This window comes from Alligator sinensis, unplaced genomic scaffold (genome assembly GCF_000455745.1).
Source record: "Alligator sinensis unplaced genomic scaffold, ASM45574v1 scaffold117_1, whole genome shotgun sequence".
NCBI classification, from domain to species: domain Eukaryota; kingdom Metazoa; phylum Chordata; order Crocodylia; family Alligatoridae; genus Alligator; species Alligator sinensis.
The window spans coordinates 2,863,892-2,883,202 of record NW_005841855.1 but is presented as its reverse complement, the minus strand read 5'-3'; the positions used below and the strand labels follow the sequence as shown (position 1 = coordinate 2,883,202).

General features: G+C 40.2%; 1 protein-coding gene across 1 annotated transcript in view; it reads left to right on the top strand.

The window, feature by feature from the left end:
* Window positions 1–19,311, top strand: part of CDH2 (cadherin 2) — a 191,498-nt gene that overhangs the window by 162,982 nt on the left and 9,205 nt on the right. The window contains exon 18 of the mRNA XM_025214267.1: window positions 7,826–7,990. Coding sequence (XP_025070052.1) covers window positions 7,826–7,990 — 165 coding nt within the window. The remainder of the gene's footprint in view (window positions 1–7,825; window positions 7,991–19,311) is intronic.

Sequence of the window (19,311 nt, the reverse complement as noted above, 5' to 3'; positions counted from 1 at the left end):
GCAGCTTTGGTGGGGGGGGGGGGCTGCTTTTGTTTGGAATACAGGAGGGTCAGGGCCAGTATGTATGTTGCAAACTCTTTATAGCTTTGCGTTTGAGGGTGCTTTTTATTTTTTTTATTTTTTTAGAAGAGAGACATTTTTGATACCTTCCGATCAGTAGGACTGAGCATTAGTGGTTGGTTCTGTCAAATAACATAATCAACCATTGGGGTAAATCCTCTTAGAGGTAGTCCAAAATGCATTCAAAACACAAAGCAGTTGTAATCGCACACACAGTTAACTTGGCTGTGTGTGCATATCAATCCTTCTCTGAGGTTGAGTTATAAAATTAATTGGATTAGATGGGGGTGGAGGGGAAGCAAGTAGTGCATAGAGTTATGTTGTACTTTTTCTTGTGTGTGCCTAGCATATTAAATTTTACTGAGGTTGCTGTTCAGTTCATTCAATTAAGATTCCAGTTTATTTGGTTACAAAAGGAAGGTTGCGCCCTCAGGTAGGACAGATCCAGCTGCTCTAATTATAGTCAGTGCAATTAACTATTAAGCAACAAAGTAGTTGTTTAAAAAAAAAAGTATTAAGCTCTGGCTAACATTCAATACAGCCAGTCCAGAACAAGAAGTTAGTGGTCTGCATGGATTTGCAGTCCAGATAAAGCTAAGGAAGAAATAATACATGCCCTGGAAAAACCAACCATTTTCATCTGTCTATAACCACAGCTGAACAGAGAGCAGGCATTGCCCATTAGCAATTTTTCTTTTTTTAAAAGAAAAAGGAAAATGCTTTTTTTAAAGTCAAACTTGGTCAGTTTCAGAGCCATACACTTGCCTCCTGTCAAGGAAAAAACATGGTGTACACATCCTGTTTGAGCTCTGGAAGATCAGAATTGCTCCAGCGTGTTATTGTGTGTTTGCTTTGATTAGCTATAGGTTTAGGAACCATGAAATCTTGTGTCAAGGGAGGTACCCTGTTCTCTGGGGCAGCTTAGGAAAGCTGCTGGAGGTGGTGATGCTTCAAGCAAGGGACAAAGCCAAAGGGCAGCTTTCCAGCCATGTAACCGCCACTGTTAAGACTTGTGCACAGTTCGTTAGCGTGCCCCATGTGCAGTGATGGATACTTAAGTTGTCTGCACAGCTACTGAGCACGTGTGGTAAGATGCAGGTTGGTCAGGCAGGCATGCTGCTCTGTATCCCCACACGTTGGGCAGGTATTGCAGAGAATCCCATCAGTATTTCAATCACAATAGCTGAGTGGTTAAAGCACTTGGCCAGGAAGCAAGAGACCCTCATTCTAGGCTGCACTTTGCCCAGAGGCAGTTTGAGCATGCATGTCTTTGACTTTCCAGCACAATGCTCCTATTCCTTAGTGACAGTTCGGTAGATTCCAGTCCTTTATTTACTCCTTTGAAGCAGAGGAGTATGAAGTCGATGAGAGAAAGAGAAACGTGGTGCCAGGAGGAAGAGGGCAAGCTGGGGAGCATTTGGCTCAGTAAAGCATTTAAGTGCTGTCCTGGAAGAGAGCAGGGTCTGGATCCTTGCTCCCATTGGAGTAGAAACTTTCCTAGACTCCATCCACTGTGGCCATTGAGTATAAAATGCAAGAAGCAGAGACTCAGCTTCAGGAGGGAACTGGATAGTGACTGACCAGTGGCCTGGTAGGTAGAGCACTGTGCTCAGAAGTTGGAGAGATGTATATTTAAATTTTCTGTGGGTAAAGGCAGGGTCTAAAATCTGGATCATCTCCTTTCTGGGCAAGTAGTCTAACTCAACTTCTGGTGCTACAACATGGCAGGGCCCTCCTCTTCCTGCTCCTCCTCCTCATATTTGTTGCACTACAGTTTTAGGACTTAATCTCAGGTATGATTATACAGAACCACATGCCTTCCTTGTTAGTATATAGTCTATTTAGCATGCTCAGTAGCTGTGTGGATGCTTATACCTCTACATGGCACATGAAATAGGATCACAAGCTGAATTTAATGCAAAAAATGGCAGTTACATGGTTGGAATACTGCTCTGTTGGTGCATAAAGTGACCCCACAAGTGATGGTGGATTCTCCCCGTAGTATCTCTTAGTGTACATGCAAAAAAACACGTGCAGCGTAGCCACAGACATGCACATGCCTGTAGACACATGCAGTTATCAGCAAGCAGACAAAGCAATAAATCCTTTATGGTGAGTGAGTGTAACCTTTTCAGCTGCTAGTTTTCTGTTCTTTCATCCTCTGTGCCTATCTGCTTTCGACTTACAATTTGTCCCACTTCGAAGCTTCATTCTTCAGAAGTCCTAAGAGTTTATAAGGACTAAGTGTACCATGTGTGTGTACATGCAGATAAGGCGTTCACCATTTTGTGGGTGTATGTATTGTATACCCTAGTCAGATTTACTCTGTCAGTTTTCATACATTAAATATGCCTGAATACCTGGGAATATAATTATATAGGGGTTTTTTATGGTACATCAAACATGCACATTCATATAATTTAAATATACTTGAGAGTACTTTAATATTTAAGCTTTTGTTCAGAAATAATATATGTTAATTGGATTCTTTGCAAATATATGTATTTTTTTTCTTTTATTAATACTCAGATAAGGGTTTTTTCCATTGTAAATCATTTTAAGATGCTTAGCAAGAAGGACCTTACATAAAAATAATTTGTATTGTACTCATGAGCACTTACTGAAACCCAGATTCTAGTTATGTATCCTTTGTATAATTAGTTTTTTCCACTTGCAGCAGTGTCACATGCTCATTAGAAGGTCATCGTTGTTCTTTGAATTACTTAAGAGATTATTCTTGATTATATTCATTCTAAAATGCACAATGTATTTAAATGAAACAAATATTTTATTTTCTTTGGAGAGATCAGTGTAGGTACATTTTTTTGTTCATTGTAGATTTCTCTTTTTTCCCCTCGTCTCTTCCTAATGATTGCATCACAGAGTTTAGTATCTATCATATGAGTTTTTAGATATATGCATTTAATTAAAATTACCATATTTGCTGTTTTTAATGTCCACAAAATAGGTAGCCTTCTGAGACCATGTGGCTATAGTACAGCACTGTGCATAGACTTCCTTAGATGGCAAGTATGCTGTGTAAAGCAAAAAGAAATGAAAAAGGCTAGACGCTGGTAAGCAGTGTTCCTATGCCACTACTTCCAATTTGTAGTGTCTCCTCATTTTCTGACGGGATTGTACAGGTTGAGAGATTAGAAACTGGAGATGGGGAGAGGTTTTGCTTTTGAAAACACCTTTCCTGCGTCCCAGTTAGTGATAATGGCCTCTTCCTAGATTGCAGCTGCAAGGAAGGAAGCTTTACTTGCTTGGAGTGAGTGCTCATGTGTGGACAATTGCCTTTTTGTGTCAGGAGGAAAGTATTTAGGAGCAGGTTGAAGGGATATTAAATGGACCTCTCTGGCTAAGTTTTGATTGTGTCTGAATGATTTTATTGGACTTTAAATCAGCCTTTATATCTTGTTGTGTGTGTTATGTGAAAAATGTGAGCTGTGCTCCCAACTACTACAGAATTGGGCATTCAGACTTTTTTAAAATTTTAACCCCTTTCAACTACCTCCTACTTAGGAACTGGTTAATTTCTAGGGCTTGGACAGTTAGTTGACATTTAATAGCTGTCACAGCTGGGGTTTCATTTCAGAAACACAAGACAGGATCTAACAGTGACCCAAATCTTTGCTCAAAGCTGTTGAGTGCACAGTCAGAAGCTAATAAAGTCACTACTACCCATGATTTAAAAGGACACCATAAACTTGCTTATTTTTTAATGATCTCATTTTAAAAAGACTAATTTTTTTCTGATAGTTTCTTTTTAATATATTCTTATTTTCTTTCTTTAATCCTTTCTTGTTACAAAAATGCTTAGGGTAAAATTGTGTTGGGTTCTTTTGCTGAGGGTGAGCCACAATACTAAAGATGCTATTCCATGAGACCGGAGCCTCTGTGAACAAAACAGTAAAATTGTCAGTGCACAGAGGGGTGTCGGGTGCACTAAATGGACAAACCTGAAAAAATCTGCCTTTAGCTAACTTTATTTCAGTATTTAATAGTGATAAAAGGTAAAATAGTTCAAGTTGATGGTATCGGTTATTCTCTTACTTATGGTGATCTGGATTGAGAATTTGGCTGGCGTGATGCCAGTACTACTACTTTCATGGGTTCTTTCTATTGAGCCTAATCTGAAAGAGTACTTGGAAACAAGATGCCAAGTCCCCAAATTAATCTGTTTGATTTAAATGGTGTCCAAGCACAAAGGGGTGGTAGGGAGGGGGGTGTTATTTTAGGAATTGTATCAGCTCAGGCTACATAAAAGTTAGAGAAGATGATGGCAAGCAAAAGAAAACTCACAAAACATTTGGCAGGCATCATATGCTGCTTCTGTATCAAGTTATCCCAGCCTCTAGTCAGAAATATTCACTGAATATGACCAAACTCTGCTTTACTTCACTCCCTGATTACCCCCTTGACTTCACAGGATATGAGAGCAAACTGAAGTTTCTAGAAGTTTTTTTTCTGCACTCCTAGAATTGTAGGAAGTGTAGTGGCTTTTATCTACCCCTGCTTGTGTCCTTTTTCTCATATATTCCACAATTCTCCATTAATTTGTCACCCCTGAGGTTAACTGTATTGACTGTCTCTGCTTGAGACTATCCTTGAAGACTGATCAGAGGTTTCTGCTAGCGCAGACGTCTTGTCTGTTTCATGACACAGGCAATGTTGAGTACAAATCTCTTGTGTTCCATGTCTTATGCTGGCTTCATGTTTGTGATTTTGAGGATTTGTTTTTAAACTATAAAGTCTTAAATAACATGGGGTGTTTTAAGCCGTTTTCATTTTCCCTGTTTGTTCTTGCAGCATTTGAATACAATTGAGCAGAATTGGCTTTAGATAACTTATTCTTGATGTAAGGTTCTCCATTCTGCAATTAACATCTTTTGTTCAGATCCCTCTTTGGCAAGGATGTAAAGAACAGTTATTCTGAGAGCTGCTGTGTTCTTGTGTTTGTGCAGAAATTCAGAATTATTTGAAGAAGTGGTGTGGGCCTCTGTCATGGGGTGCCCCCCAAAATTTTGAAATTACTCCGCTCTGCTCTCAGACCCTGTCTAAGCCCAGCCCTCATTCAATCAGGTGATCCACTTAATCAGACCAGACCTCATCTGCTGGCCCCTGGGTCAGCTGACTCTCCAATTAGGCCTGACCCCACCTGCCGGTGGCTCAACAGGCTGCCTAACCTCTTAAAGCAGCAGACACACCAAGGCCACAGCCTTGCACAGCTAGCATGTAGTTGGCATTAATTTAAATGAAATCCTAGAACCTAGAGTAATAGGCAAAATGTATGCATTTGGTGAATGTTATATGCCTGCTTTGATAGTGTCATTCCAAAGACATATGAGTTTTCACAGGAGGAAAGCAGGCAAGGAAGTATCACTAACCCTGAGAAAGCAGGGTCAGGTATGTGTGGAAGAAGTGGTGTGGCAGTCGTATTGCCCAGTTAAGATTAGTAATAACCTCTTTAACTGTAGCGCTCAGGGCTGCTTGGAAACTTAACAGGAAAAAAAATGAAAATATGATGTTTGGTTGTTTGATATTGCGTTGCTGTATGATACAGCCCATGTGTTGCTTGTATGGTTTCTATTTAAAAGAACTGTTTGGGTTATTTTTTACTTTATAATAATAAATTAAAATGTAGAGGGTCTCGGAGTTGCATCAAAGCAACATTAATTATTCTTGTTTGAATTCTGCCTTGTGGAAATGTTTAGTACAAAAATCAGGGAATTTGTCTATCCTTCCCCATTGATGTTTTTCCCATATGTCTTCTCTACAGGTATAAGAAGCATATTTATATTCCATGTTTCATTTTTCCAAAATTTAAATTCTCCTCTCATTCTTAAAGTAGTTTACTTAACCCCCTCCTCCCAAAAAGGGGTGGGGGGAGTATTAGGAGCTCTTTCTTCATTCTTTTGTACCTTTTATCAGTTTTAACTATTCAGTACAGATTACCTTATTATTCTATTTGACATGTTAAGGGTTGTAGAGAAGAAGACCCACTCACTGCCCCAAGGAGCTAACAATCTAATTAGAAAACAGATGACAAATTTCAAGCATATGCAACTCCATTCCCAGAACTGCTCCACTTGTTTGAGTACATATTTATTGCTATAAAAGCTGTCATCCCCTGAACAGCAAAGTAAGGGAGGTAGTGTATACAGTTCTCCCTAACAAACCAGCCTTGACCTGTCTGTCTGTCTACCTAATAGCATGAGTCTTTTCCAGAGGAGTCATTTGATAGCACTGTCAAAAGCACTTGTGCTGCATTAAAAACCAGTGGAACTTAGGTGCCAAAATCACTCAGAAGCTTTTAAAAATATAACCCTCTATACAGGGAGGAACCTGTGTCCAGAAAGATAAGATTTACAAGTTAATAATCTTTAAATATTGACTTCTGTTGAAAAGTAGAGCTGTTAAATGATATTATGGGATGTTTAACACTTTTAAGAAATACACTAGGCACATTTTAACTTACTACATACCATTTCTGGAAGTATAACCAGGGCTGTCATTTTAAAGAATTATATCTTTGTTTAATTGGAATGAAAGGGAGATGGAGCACGTTGCTCTGCAAAAGATAACTTAAATTCCAGTTCCCAAACCGGTGAAGCAAAGGAGCCAATGGATCCTGGTACATGAGGATTTCCCAGAATAGCCTCAGTGTCATAGAGCTATTTCCACACCCCTCGGCACCTAATTCCCACTATGGGGAAGAAGATGGGATATGACTAATAACTTGGGAATTTGGCTTCAGGGACACCTGACTGCTGGAAATGGATCATGGGTCAGTGGGCAGCTGGCATGAAATAGAGCAGTAAGGTTGATTTGACTGTTTGTACACAAGGGACAGGTTTGGCATACATTTTATGAGCTTAGCTTTGATTTGTAAATTCGAGAGGCAGGGGCCGGCTTTTAGCTATATGTACAGTGCCCAACGCAATGGAGTGAATGACTGTGGCTCCTAGGCACTAATGTAATACAAACAATAATAGCAGCAGCTCAAATACAGCCCCAGTCTGGCTTCTCTATCTTAAATCCATGAACGTTCAACTAGTTAAAGGGTTCCTTGCTTCCACTGACAGAATTTTAATGCTCTGCTAGTGTCATCAGTCAGCTAGATTTTGAAACTGCAGAATCAAGTAGTTAATGATCAGATCCAAGAGTAATCTTCAGAAAGTGATTAGAATTAAGGCCAAATCTGAGAAGCTTTGTACTTTGCATGACATTTTCCCCCTTTGGCTTTCATATTAAGGAAGCCACATGAAATCAGCAAGCAGTCTTAAACTCATTCTCTGAAAGAATTATAAAACTGTGCAGAGCTCTGCACTAGTTTTTGTCACAGAATAAGTGTACCTGACATTTATTTGTTTTAAAAAGTATGAGTCAGATTTGTCAGCTTTGCTTTATGCAGCAAATCAGCATATACTGTACTAGGAAAGCTGTTTAGTCACTTAAGAATACTATGTTTCTTGATGGAAAATTGATGATCTGCTTTACAAACTGATGGGATACAGATAGCTGGAATGATATTGCAAAGGTAGATAAAAAAAGAGTATGAAAGAAATGATGCTTTGATAGAACGTTGTGTAACTGGTGGATTTCTATTAGGATGCCAATGGAAGTACTTTCGATAAATGTTCCTCTAAAGATATGTCTTTTGCAAAAAGTGTCCTTATTATTTTATTTTCCTTCTGGTTTTTCCTCTTACAAAATTATTTTAAATTATCCTGACTCATTGTCTGTGTTTCACATTTTATAGGATTATGATTTAAGCCAGCTTCAGCAGCCTGACACAGTAGAACCAGATGCCATCAAACCTGTTGGAATCAGACGGCTTGATGAAAGACCAATCCATGCAGAACCTCAGTACCCAGTCAGATCAGCTGCTCCTCATCCTGGGGACATCGGAGATTTCATTAATGAGGTAAAAGAGAAAAAACGGTGTCCTTGAAAGATCTGATCGGCTTTTTATATGTTGATAATTGCACTCTGCATGAATAGCTATTACATTTAGAACATAATAACTTTTTAAAACTTGCTTATACAATTAAAATTATCTTGCTAGATAGAAGTAAATATGTCCCTTCTAAGTGCAGACAAATTTAATTAACTCATTCAAACAGAAAGGAAAGATATACCAATTAACTTTTGTACATTTGTATTAATTACATTCATAATATGTTATCAGCTGTAACCACAATATCTCCAAGAGGGATTATTCCATGGGTTCCAAGTAATAAATAGACTAACAAAATTATACTTTAGCCTAAATTCATGTATTAATTCAGATTAATTTAATAATGGGAGTTCATTTTGAGTTTCCTCACACATTGCCCTTTGAATCCAGATAATAGTTGAAATTCAATACGTTCAAAAAGACCGAAAGGGTTCCATCGAATAAGATTAGTGAGCAGGGCAGCTAAATTAAATGTTATGTAAGTGTTTTAAGTACTCGCCTTGTCAGCGAGCTTTACGAGTTTCTCTGCTTTCTCCGATTCATTCAGAGTAACAAAAGACAGATCTGAGTAAACCGAGATTCAGAATATACCATATATTGTTAGGTTTTCAAAGACATATTTCTTTTAAATATTTTTTTCATCATTTGTAAACGGACCTTGTCTCTGTAGAACTTAAAAGACAGTTCAGTGTATTCTTGATGCTTTGTACTTGGTACAGAAACAATAGTAAAAAAATTATCAGCATAAGAAGAAAAATAAAGTGGGGTATGAAAATGTGGCGAGTTTGTAAGTGACATTTTCTAATTTTGGTTGAATATATGGATTAAGGTGACTGATTTGAGCTGGGCAGATATTGCAAAAATGCTCCTATGAACACTGATTTGACTTCTGAAACAAAATAACTCTATCACGTGATTCACTCCCCTTTCAGTTCTGTATCCTACAAATGTTCTTGTACACAGTGACTACTGTTTTGAAGAAACTATTGAGGTAATATTAGCAGGGAGTAGATTTCTTAGTCCACCTTGTGTTGTGAAGAAGGGATGGATAAGCTACTGCACTCTGTTCACCGTTTCCGCGCATGCCTGACCAGCTAGAGCAGGGATGTTGAACTCTCCTGGCCCCCACAAACCATATCTGAAATCCAGGGTTCCTTGGGAACCAGACCTGGACCTAGCAGTAGCAGAGCAAGCAGCATCAGGGAACTACAAGAGGTGGTGTGACTATCCTTCGACCCCCGGCTGCCAACACACATCCCCAGTGGGGTGCTATACCATGGATTTTGGCAGTGAGCCGTGCCCTGTTCACCCTGCCCCTGAATTAGCGGCTCATCTACTAGCCCCATAGACTAAATGGCATGTTTAACATTCCTGAGCTCGTGAGCAGAAACAGAACCAAGTCTCCTCTTTTTATATAAATCCTACTCGGAAGAAAGAGTTTTTGTACAAATAGCGCTTGCTTTCCCTCTACCGTTGCACTGTCTGAGCATTCTTTAATCAGCCCAGTAGAAATACAACTGGGGAAGGGATGGGGAGTTTAACACATCTAGTCAACTTAAAAACCTAGAGATAATCTAACCTCATATAAAGTATTTATGAATTGATCATTCAGTTCTTCTTGTGACATAGTTCCTGTGTGCTTATACTGTCATGCCCTGATGTCTTGTAGTGATGTATTGTGCCTGTGTGCATTCTTAACTGGAATAATAGATGGCCCCTTGCTTTAACCTCACATATGCATGCTATAGTACAGATACAGAAGCACTAATTTCATTAACAGCTCTTATATGTGAGCAATATCTCACTGTTGCACCTCTTTTTTTTTTTTTTTTTTTTGTATTGAAAAGTAGAGGAATCTTCCGGCTACCTTTATTTGCATGAGTAAACCTTTAGTAATGTAAGTACTGTCATGAATACCACTGCAAGTACAAGTTGGATACCTTTGAATATGCAATAAATTAAATAAAAACATGTTTATGTTTAAGTCTTTATAACAGTTTATAATCCTTTTTAAGCTCTTTAGGCTGAGGTTTTCAACACATCTTTCTTTTTAAAACTCTGACTCCAATGCATTATTCTAGCACATAATATCTCCATCTTCCCCTTTTCTTTCTTGACTCAGGCTATTCAGCATTGTTGCTTGGGCTTCAGGACCAAGTCGTGCTCTTGATTTTCAACTGCCAGAAGTTTTGCCGGTTAAACAAGTTGGAGGTTGGACTTCTCCTAAACTATTTGTTCTATCATTTTAATTAGTTTTTGACCAGTAGTGATGCCATTTGGGTTCCAGCCTTCTGTCGTCAGTAGCAGAATCCCTAGATTGAAGTTTCAGCTGTCCAAATCCTCCAATGCAAAACCTCTGTACTATGATACATGATCCCTTTACCCTGTTCCAGAACAGCGAAATAAGTGCAATGTAGCAATTTTAAGAGCTTCAAAGGATTATACTCATTTGTGGCTATATTCATTTCTGGCTAGCCCGGATCCTCACTCTGGCAGGGATGGTGCTTGGAGATAGAGGGTAGGCCACACATATCAGTCTCTCCACTCTATGTAGTTATGTATCTGCTATAGGAAGTAGCACCAGGATTTCCCTGGGAAGGAATCCCAATAAAGGAGGGTCCTAGGCTGCATATTAAGTAGGTATGAGGAAACATCAGTGCCTCTGCTGCCCTTCCTTCAATTAGAAGCTTATGCTTCTTGCTTTTCAAACCTAAGCCTGCTACGTATGTGTATTCTGATGATTCTTTGACTCTAGTATCAAAAGGACAAATATTTTAACTATCTGGCACTCATCCCCCCCCGTCCCCAACACACACTCACTGTGCAGGGAAGGAATGGGAAGAAAATGGATCCCTGCCATTGAACTCTGCCTCAGAGTTCAAGGATGGTCTTTGTGTAGAATGTCTTCTGTGCAACTGCACACCACCATTTGTTACTGGAGGCATAAGGAAAAAATGTCTTGTGGTTTAAACAAAACAAAACAAAAATCAAGATTTTATTTTAGAATAATGTCCCTAATACTTCCTAAAGTATTTTCTTCGGTACGTAAAAAGGGAGTTAATCCGTTTGGGAAACTGGCAGCCATCTTTTCAAATTCCTGGTAATCAAGTGGCTCTGTCTATAATCAGGGTATCGGATGAAAAATAAAGGGGTGCTAGTTCCCTTCTAAAAACACTAGGGGAAGCATTAATACCAAAAAGCAAAGCTGCACCCCAGTTTGGCCCAGACAGTCATTTATGAGAAACTTAAGAAGAGTTCCTGTCTCTACATGGTTCCTCTCCAGCAACATTCTGTACCTCCCAATTGTGAACGCAGAAGCTGTACATTCAGGTTCTTTCCCTGGTTGCTTTAATACCAGTTAACAACAAAATGCCAGTAGCCCCAGAAGGACTTCTCCCCCCAAAAGGCCATAGGTTTCAAGAAAAAGGACAACCTGTGGAAAATCTTTGTGTTGCCTCGTTACTGACCATGCAGATATTATTACCATTGCAGGATCAGCAACTTAACACATGAGAATCTAAAGATCAAAGGAGGTCTTGTCTTCAGACAGGAATATCTGCTTTGTGGACACTACAGGGGCTTGTTGGTCTGAGAGCATGATCCTGACTTTTGATGTGAAAAGCACTGGGTTCAAAGTTTGGGCAGGCCCTCTCAGTAGTTGTATAAATTACTCATCCTTGACTTCATTGCGATTTGCTGTAAAAGCAAGAACCCAAACTTAGTGGCTGCAAGGAAATTGCATTTACAAGTCAGTTATCCCAAGTGAAGACTCTAACCTTCCAAAATGGAGATGAAAAGTTGCTTGCACAAGCCCTAAATAAAGTAACAGTGAAGAATGGAGAGAGACTTAAATTCTTGGTCCCATAACTGGTGAAACTGGCCCCTTGGTCCAGAGCTCTAGAATTCCTGTACAAGAATTTTTCACCAAACTATTTTCTGCATGAAGAATCTTATTAAAATGTTGGTAGTGATGACAGCAAGGATTATGTTGCAAGTAAGATTGCTATCTAACTGGAAGACATTCTAATCGGTTCTGATCCAAGTAGGTATTGTAGATGTCTAGCTGCAAAAAAGTTCACTGAGTTTTTTTTTTTAAACACTGTGGTGTCCATTCAGATATCCTTGGTGCCACAATATTATGCTTGACCAACCAGCAAACGAGCCAGTTATCTCCAGTTGCAGAGGAACGATTTTAAGGGCTAAAAATTAGAGACAGAGCTTAATCTTGTAAAGCCTCTCCAAAAAAAAAAAAAAATGAAGAAAACCTTAATCCTTCCTGAATTCCAGAGAAAAGTAATATAGCTCATTTATTTTGCATTGAGAGAGAATTTCTTTCTAAAAATAATTTAGTATCGGGTTTCCCCCCATTCTTGCTACCAAATCCCAAAATAGGAAAAAAAAAAAAAAGAGAAGACCTACCAAATCAACTTTTGCCCCCTTTCCCTTGACACCAATAGATTGTTTATTTCTTGTGTAATATATTACCACCTAATTGTCATCAGTTGCATTGCATTTACCTAACCTGATAAGATGTTGTCAGTGAGCCTGGTGTACTGTTCTAATGGCCTGTCAGCTGAAAACAGCTGTTACAAATATGAAATGCTATTAAAATATTTTGGAAATATTTATAAAGTTACAGTTAACAATGTAGCCTGTTTCTAAATAAAAACAATTCCAGTCATGATTTATCATTGTAATGTGCTTTGCAGGGAAATGACCAAAATTACCGTGGGGACTTTATTTTGTTTGTTTCAGTGGGTAGATGTCTAATTTAAAGGGTGGGGGGGTTGAATCTTTTCTTCCAGACCAGTGTACAAACAAGTCAGTTGAAGTAAGTCATGTGTTATTAAGAAACCTCTGTAGATATGATTTTTTTTTTAAAGCATGACCTACAGAATATGAAACTTAATATTCACACTTAGAGTACTTTAAGATTTGCTTGATAGCACAAATTAAACATACCTTGCAGTGGTTTTGTTCAGTCAGTATTGAACTGGAGTTGCTGCTTCCCCCTCCTTCCCAACTCTCCTCCATGTCTGTGGTAGAAATATCAGACAACCTGTAGTGTGGTAAAGTGCTTATGGCTAAAGATACATTTCTAATCAACAGAAGATCCAGCCAGAAGCAAATTAAATTTACATTAAAAACTAATATCTTGTCCCACAAGGTGCTAGGGATCCTCAATTCATTTTAAAGTATCTTGCTGCTAACAACTGATACTAGATATTGTTGCAGGATCAGGTCCTTCACTGTTTTCTCTTGTTAAAAAAAACAAAACAAAAAAACCCCTCCCGTTTTTAGGTAGGTTGATGCAGTCTTTTTTTTATTTTTCTTTTCTTTCTCTCCTTACAGAAGTTTATGCAATCTGATTAAAAATTGGAATGAATGAAAATAGAAGCTCAAAACCATTCTCAGTTTCCATTCAGTACTCTGTCATTTACAAATGTCTTTCATTTGGTAATAAATAAAATAAGAACATTATAGCTGCTTAATATAGATAACTTAATTTTAAGGTCACTGAAACTCCTCTGTCATGTCACCTTTGGGTAAAAACTCTGTCCTTTCTGTCTTCTGTTAACAGTAGAGGCTAGTAAGCAAAGAGGGCAGAGAGAGAGACATTTCAACTTGGCATATCTTTGTAAAGTTTGTAACTGCAGTTCAGGCAGTTTATCCATCCATTGAACATCTTCAGAGAGGAAATCCAAGTCCCTATGACCCTACTGGCTCCATTGAACTGTGACTCCTTGTGGTAATGAACACGTTTTAAAAAAATAATTAAAAAAAAAGAAGGGCTAGTTTGTCATGGAGCATACGAACAGATTACAAAAGTATCTGGCAGGTGGGGTCAGTTTGATGAATGTTTAGCAACAGAGGGGCAAAAATAGCTCGTTGTTGAATGTGTGCTCTGCAAAAATATTTTGCCAAACTGAAGGGAAAAAGTCTGTTGTCTTTGAAGAGCTGTTGTATTAAATTTATGCTACCTCTAGGTTCCTTTTCTCAAGGCAATAGTTTGCACATTAAGTGCAGCCTCTGGAACAATGAATTTTCCCTGACAGTACTACATTATAAAGTCAGTGGAGCCAACAGTTCTGTTTTATCCACTACTAGCTATAGATTTTAAACCAGGAAAAGCCAACTTTCAGTTTGAGAAAAAGATTATTCAGTTTGTAATGTGGGCTTCATGTTGGACATGTTTGACAGAGTCTTTCCACAGTTAGGTGGGAAAGTTGTTTTTGTCTATGGATGTCTGCTAAGCGATCCTGGGTCAGATTCACAAGCTGGGCATCCAGAGGCAGGATCATAAAATCAGGGAAAATTAGGATTTGATGGGACTTCAGGAGATCATCTAGTTCAACCCCCCTTCTCAAAGCATGACCATTCTCAGCTGTATCATCCCAGCCAAGGCTTCGTCTAACCAGGTCTTAAAAATTTCCAAGAATGGAGATTCAGCAACCGCTCTGTATAGCCTGTTCCAGTGCATTACTACCTCCTTGTGGGAGATTTTTTCCATAATACTTAACCTAAACTTCCCCTGCTGCAACTTGAGATCATTGCTCCTTGTTTTGCTGTTTTCCATCACTGGGAACAGTCTAGCTCCATTATCCTTGTAACTACCCTTCAGGTATTAAATTCCCTCTGTCATCTCTTCTCCAGAATAAATAAACTCAGTTCCTTCATCCTCTCCTCACAAGTCATGTGCAACTGGATACAGTGCTCCAGATGTGGCCTCACCAATGTCAAATAGAGGGGAAGAATCACTTCCTTCAGTCTGCTGGCAATGCTCCTGTTTAATGCAGCCCAGTATGCTGTTAGTCTTCTTTGCAGCAGTAGCACGCTGTTGGCTTTTATTCAGCTTATTGTCCACTTTAACCCTGCAGAGCTGCAGCTTAGCCAGTCAGTCTGTACCAGTGCATGGGACTGTGCTGTCCTAAGTGCAGGACTTTGCATTTTCCCTTATTGAACTTCATGATATTTCATTTGATCCAATCCTCCAATTTGTATAGGTCTCTCTGAATCCTAGCCCTGTCCTCCAGCATATCTGCTGTTCTCCCCAGCTTGGTGCCATCTGTAGACTTTCTGTGGTTGCACTCTGCCCTATCTTCCAGATCACTGATGAAGACATTAAATAAAACTGGCCCCAGGGCCAACCCCTGGGGCATTCCACTTGATGCCAGCTACCAAATAGACATTGAGCTATTGATTACTACCCTCCGAGCCCAAGGATCCAGACAGTTTTCTAACCACCTTATAATCCATTCATCTAACCCGTACTTCCTTAGCTTGCTTGCAAGAATGTCATGGGAGACTGTATCAGAAGCCTTGCTTAAGTCAAGGTATATCATGTCCACTGCTCTCTTCATATCCATAGAGCCAATCATCTTGTCGTAGAAGGCAATCATGTTGATCAGGCATGACTTGCTCTTGGTGAATCCATGCTGACTGTTCTTAATCACCTTCTTCTCCAAGTGCTTAGAAATTGATTCCTTGAAGACCTGTTCCATGACTTTTCTGGAGACTGAGGTGAGGCTGACTGGTCTATAGTTCCCTGAATCCTTCCTCCCTTTCTTAAAGATGGGCACTATATTTGCTCTTTTCCAGTTGTATGGGACCACTCCCTATCACTACGAGTTTTCAGAGATAATGGCCAGCGGCTTTGCAATCACATCAGCCAACTCTGAGAGTCTCAGCACCCTCAAGTGCATCACATCCAGCCCCCTGGGCTTGTGCACAATCAGCTCTGAAAACTACAACAAAGTCTGTTTCTGCTCCAGGCCAACATTGTGAATAGCTTTTACAAGATATCTCTGATCCTAGTATTTTTGCACAACTTCATAGGCTGAAACAGCCTTTTTTCCTCCTCCCTGGTCATCCACGTCCTGTTGCCTTGAGCAAGCTTAAGGGGTCAGGCTGAAAAGGAAAATATTTAGCAGTATAGATCCAGTTGTACTCTGGTAAATAAAATTCTGTTTCTACTTCAAGAGATTCTTTAAGGCATTGACAGGTCAGATGTGACCTACACCAATTACAGGCTTTTTACAATTTCCCCTTACTTCTGTGTCCTTATTAGGGCTGCTTGAATGGAAAACAGAGCATGAAAAAATTAGTTATTCTGATCAGATAATTGACAATTAATAACTTGCTTAGTTGCAAGTTTTACCGTCTGAAAATCAAAGCATTTTTCTTGGTTAAGTTTATCCCAAAAGTAGATAGCTTGAACCAGCAACTAGGCTATGGGATAACCAGTGGCATGTCAAACTGTGTCATATTTTTAAAAAGTATGAATGCATGACAGCCCCTAAAAGCAATTTGTACTCGTTGCAGCATTGGCAGATCTGTTTCTGGATGAATCTGGGCTAAATTTGCCACACTTTCAAATGCCTGCTTTTTTAAATGTACCATCTGCTTGCTTCTGTACTTTCAGATGTACAGCTGCTACCATGCAGTTTGCTTTAGGTTTATACCTTAAGCCTCATCTCCCCATGAATGTGTCCAGGAGTTTAGCTATATAGGCTGTTTCTAGAAAAATCAATGCCCGTAAAGTAGTCAGTTATGTCATGTGATTAAACCTACAATATTCAGTTTAGATTAAGATCTCTTATACTATATCAGACAAAGTTTACTGTAAAAGGATAACCTCCAGTGAGGTACTTGATCCTTCAGATAATCATTTCTGTCAGGAAGAGAATTTTGTCAGTACATAAAGCATAGTTAAAACTAATTTAAGAGTGAGAGGCTTGACAGGGGCCTCGCATTCAACTCACTCTTCACTAAGCCCTAGTGAATTTTGGCAGACATATTATTTCTGGTCAATGCTTGCTGAAGTAGATCCTTCGGTTGATGGCCTTACAGAAAACACTGCCAATCCAGTGGAAGGAATTTCAGGGCTGAAAAAACTGGTGGGCTCTGTTTACTGTACCCTCTACGTTTCAGTCCCCTATGTGGCCATTTCACTGATAAGCTTCTCAGAGATTCTAGTGTAGGGCATTTGTTCAATATTCTAAAAACTCGAGGAGTAGACTGAGCCTTTAAGCTTGGAGCTACATGAGGAAGTAGTTCAGAAGCACCAAAAAAGAATTGCATCTCGAAGGGATTTCCTTCTCTATCTTCCATCTATTTCAGTTGAGAACTGTCTTGCTTTGTAGCCTTTTCAGCAATGTCTTTGACCACCGGTTTGTGTGGGAAAGTACTAAGCATTTAGTTTGGGGGTAGGCAACACTTTTGGTAGGCATGCCAAAAAAAGGTAATGTCTACCTTATAAGGTGCCGGAGTGCTGGCATGTGAGACACACAAAACCAGGGTGGTGCTATACATGGGAGGACGCACTGCAGATTAATGTAGTTAATAATCATAAAAGTTGCTCTTTTAAAAAAAATTTTTTTTGAAAGTTGGTAACAATATAAAACTTCAGAATGTTTCATAGATTTTATAGACATTAGGGCTGGAAGGGACCTTGGGAGATCAAGTCCAGCCCTTGGCCTCAGGGGCAGGAAGTCAGCTGAGGTCAAAGGATCCCAGCAAGATAAACGTCCAAATGTCTCTCAAAGGAGTCCATAATAGGTGCTTGCACCACCTCTGGCAGCAATCTGTTCCAGGCCTTGGGGGATCGGACAGTAAAGTTCTTCCTTATGCCCAGCCTGAAATGGTCTTGCAGGAGTTTGTGACTGTTTGACGTTGTCATCCTTTGGGGCGCTCTGGTGAACAGGCGTTCCCCCAGATCCTGATATACACCCCTTATATACTTATAGGCAGTTACCAGATCCCCCCTTGAACCTGCACTTTTCCAGGCTGAAGAGTCCCATAGCTCTCAGCCTCTCATCATAAGGCCTGTTCTCCTGCACTCTGATCATGCACATGGCTCTCCTTTGGACTCTCTCAAGCTTCTCCCCATCCTTTTTAAATTGTGGAGCCCAGAATTGGATGCAATACTGAAGGCCGAGTACAGTGGGCGGATGACATCCTGGGGTTTGCTTGAAAAGCATCTCTGGATGCAAGCCAGTTCTGCTCACTTTACCAGCTGCAACATCACATTGGTGGCTCGTATTCATCTTGTGGTCAATCATGACCCCCAAGTCCCTTTCAGCCATGGTGCTATCAAGCGTAACACTGCCGAGCCTGTAAGCATGCTGCGGGTTTTTCTTCCGAAGGTGGAGTACCTTGCATTTTTCGGTGTTGAATGCCATCAGGTTTTCATCCGCCCATTTTCTGAGCCTGTCAAGGTCAGCCTGGATCATCATCCTGTCCTCAGATGTGGAAGCTTTACCTCAAAGTTTGGTGTCATCGGCGAACTTGGCCAGTCCGCTTCTGATACCAATGTTCACATCATTAATGAAGATGTTAAAGAGTATAGGCCCAAGGACGGAACTTTGGGGGCCCCCACTGGTCACTGCGCACCACAATGATTGACTTCTGCCAACTACCACTCTCTGGGTCCGACCTCAGAGCCAGTTCCCCAGCCATCGGACTGTGATATAGCCGAGGCCACAGTTTGCCAGTTTTTTCATGAGATGATCGTGAGATACCGGATTGAAGGCTTTTTTTAAAATCAAGATATGTGACGTCAATCTCTTCTTCCGTGTCCAGGTGATATGTCACTTGGTCATAGAAGGAGATGAGATTGGTCAGGCAAGACCTACCTGCAACAAACCTGTGCTGGTTATCCCTCAGGATGTTTTCATCAGCCAGTTTGTCAAGAATGGTCTCTGATAATTTTTTCCAACATCTAACCTGGGATAGAGGTCAGGCTGATGGACCTGTAGTTCTCCAGATCTACTTTCCTCCCTTTCTTGATGATAGGCATCACATTGGCCTTCTTCCAATCTTCGGGCACTTCACCAGAGTGCCACAAGTCCTCAAAGATCCATGCCAGTGGCTGAGCTATGCTGCTTGCCAACTCCTTAAGTACCCTCGGGTGTTAACTGTCTGGGCTGGCTGACTTGAAGGTGTCCAGCCTCTCAAGGTGTTCCTTCACATGGTCCACATTGAAGGGTAACAATTCTCCCTCACCCTGGCTGTCCCATGCCATATTGAGCAGGGATGTCCCTTGGGGCTGGTGAAAAACCGATGCAAAATACCCACTAAGCTGGTTGGCTTTTTCCTGGGTGTTGGTTGTCAGTTACCCCATATGGTGTAGCAGGGGTCCAGTGTTACCCTTGCTTTTCCTCCGGCTCCTCATGTATCTAAAAAAAGACTTTTTATTGTCCTTGATACGTGTGGCCAGTTGGAGTTCAGTTGAAGCTTTGGCTTTCTTGGTTTGCGCCCTACAGGTCCGGACCAGTGCAGAATACTCC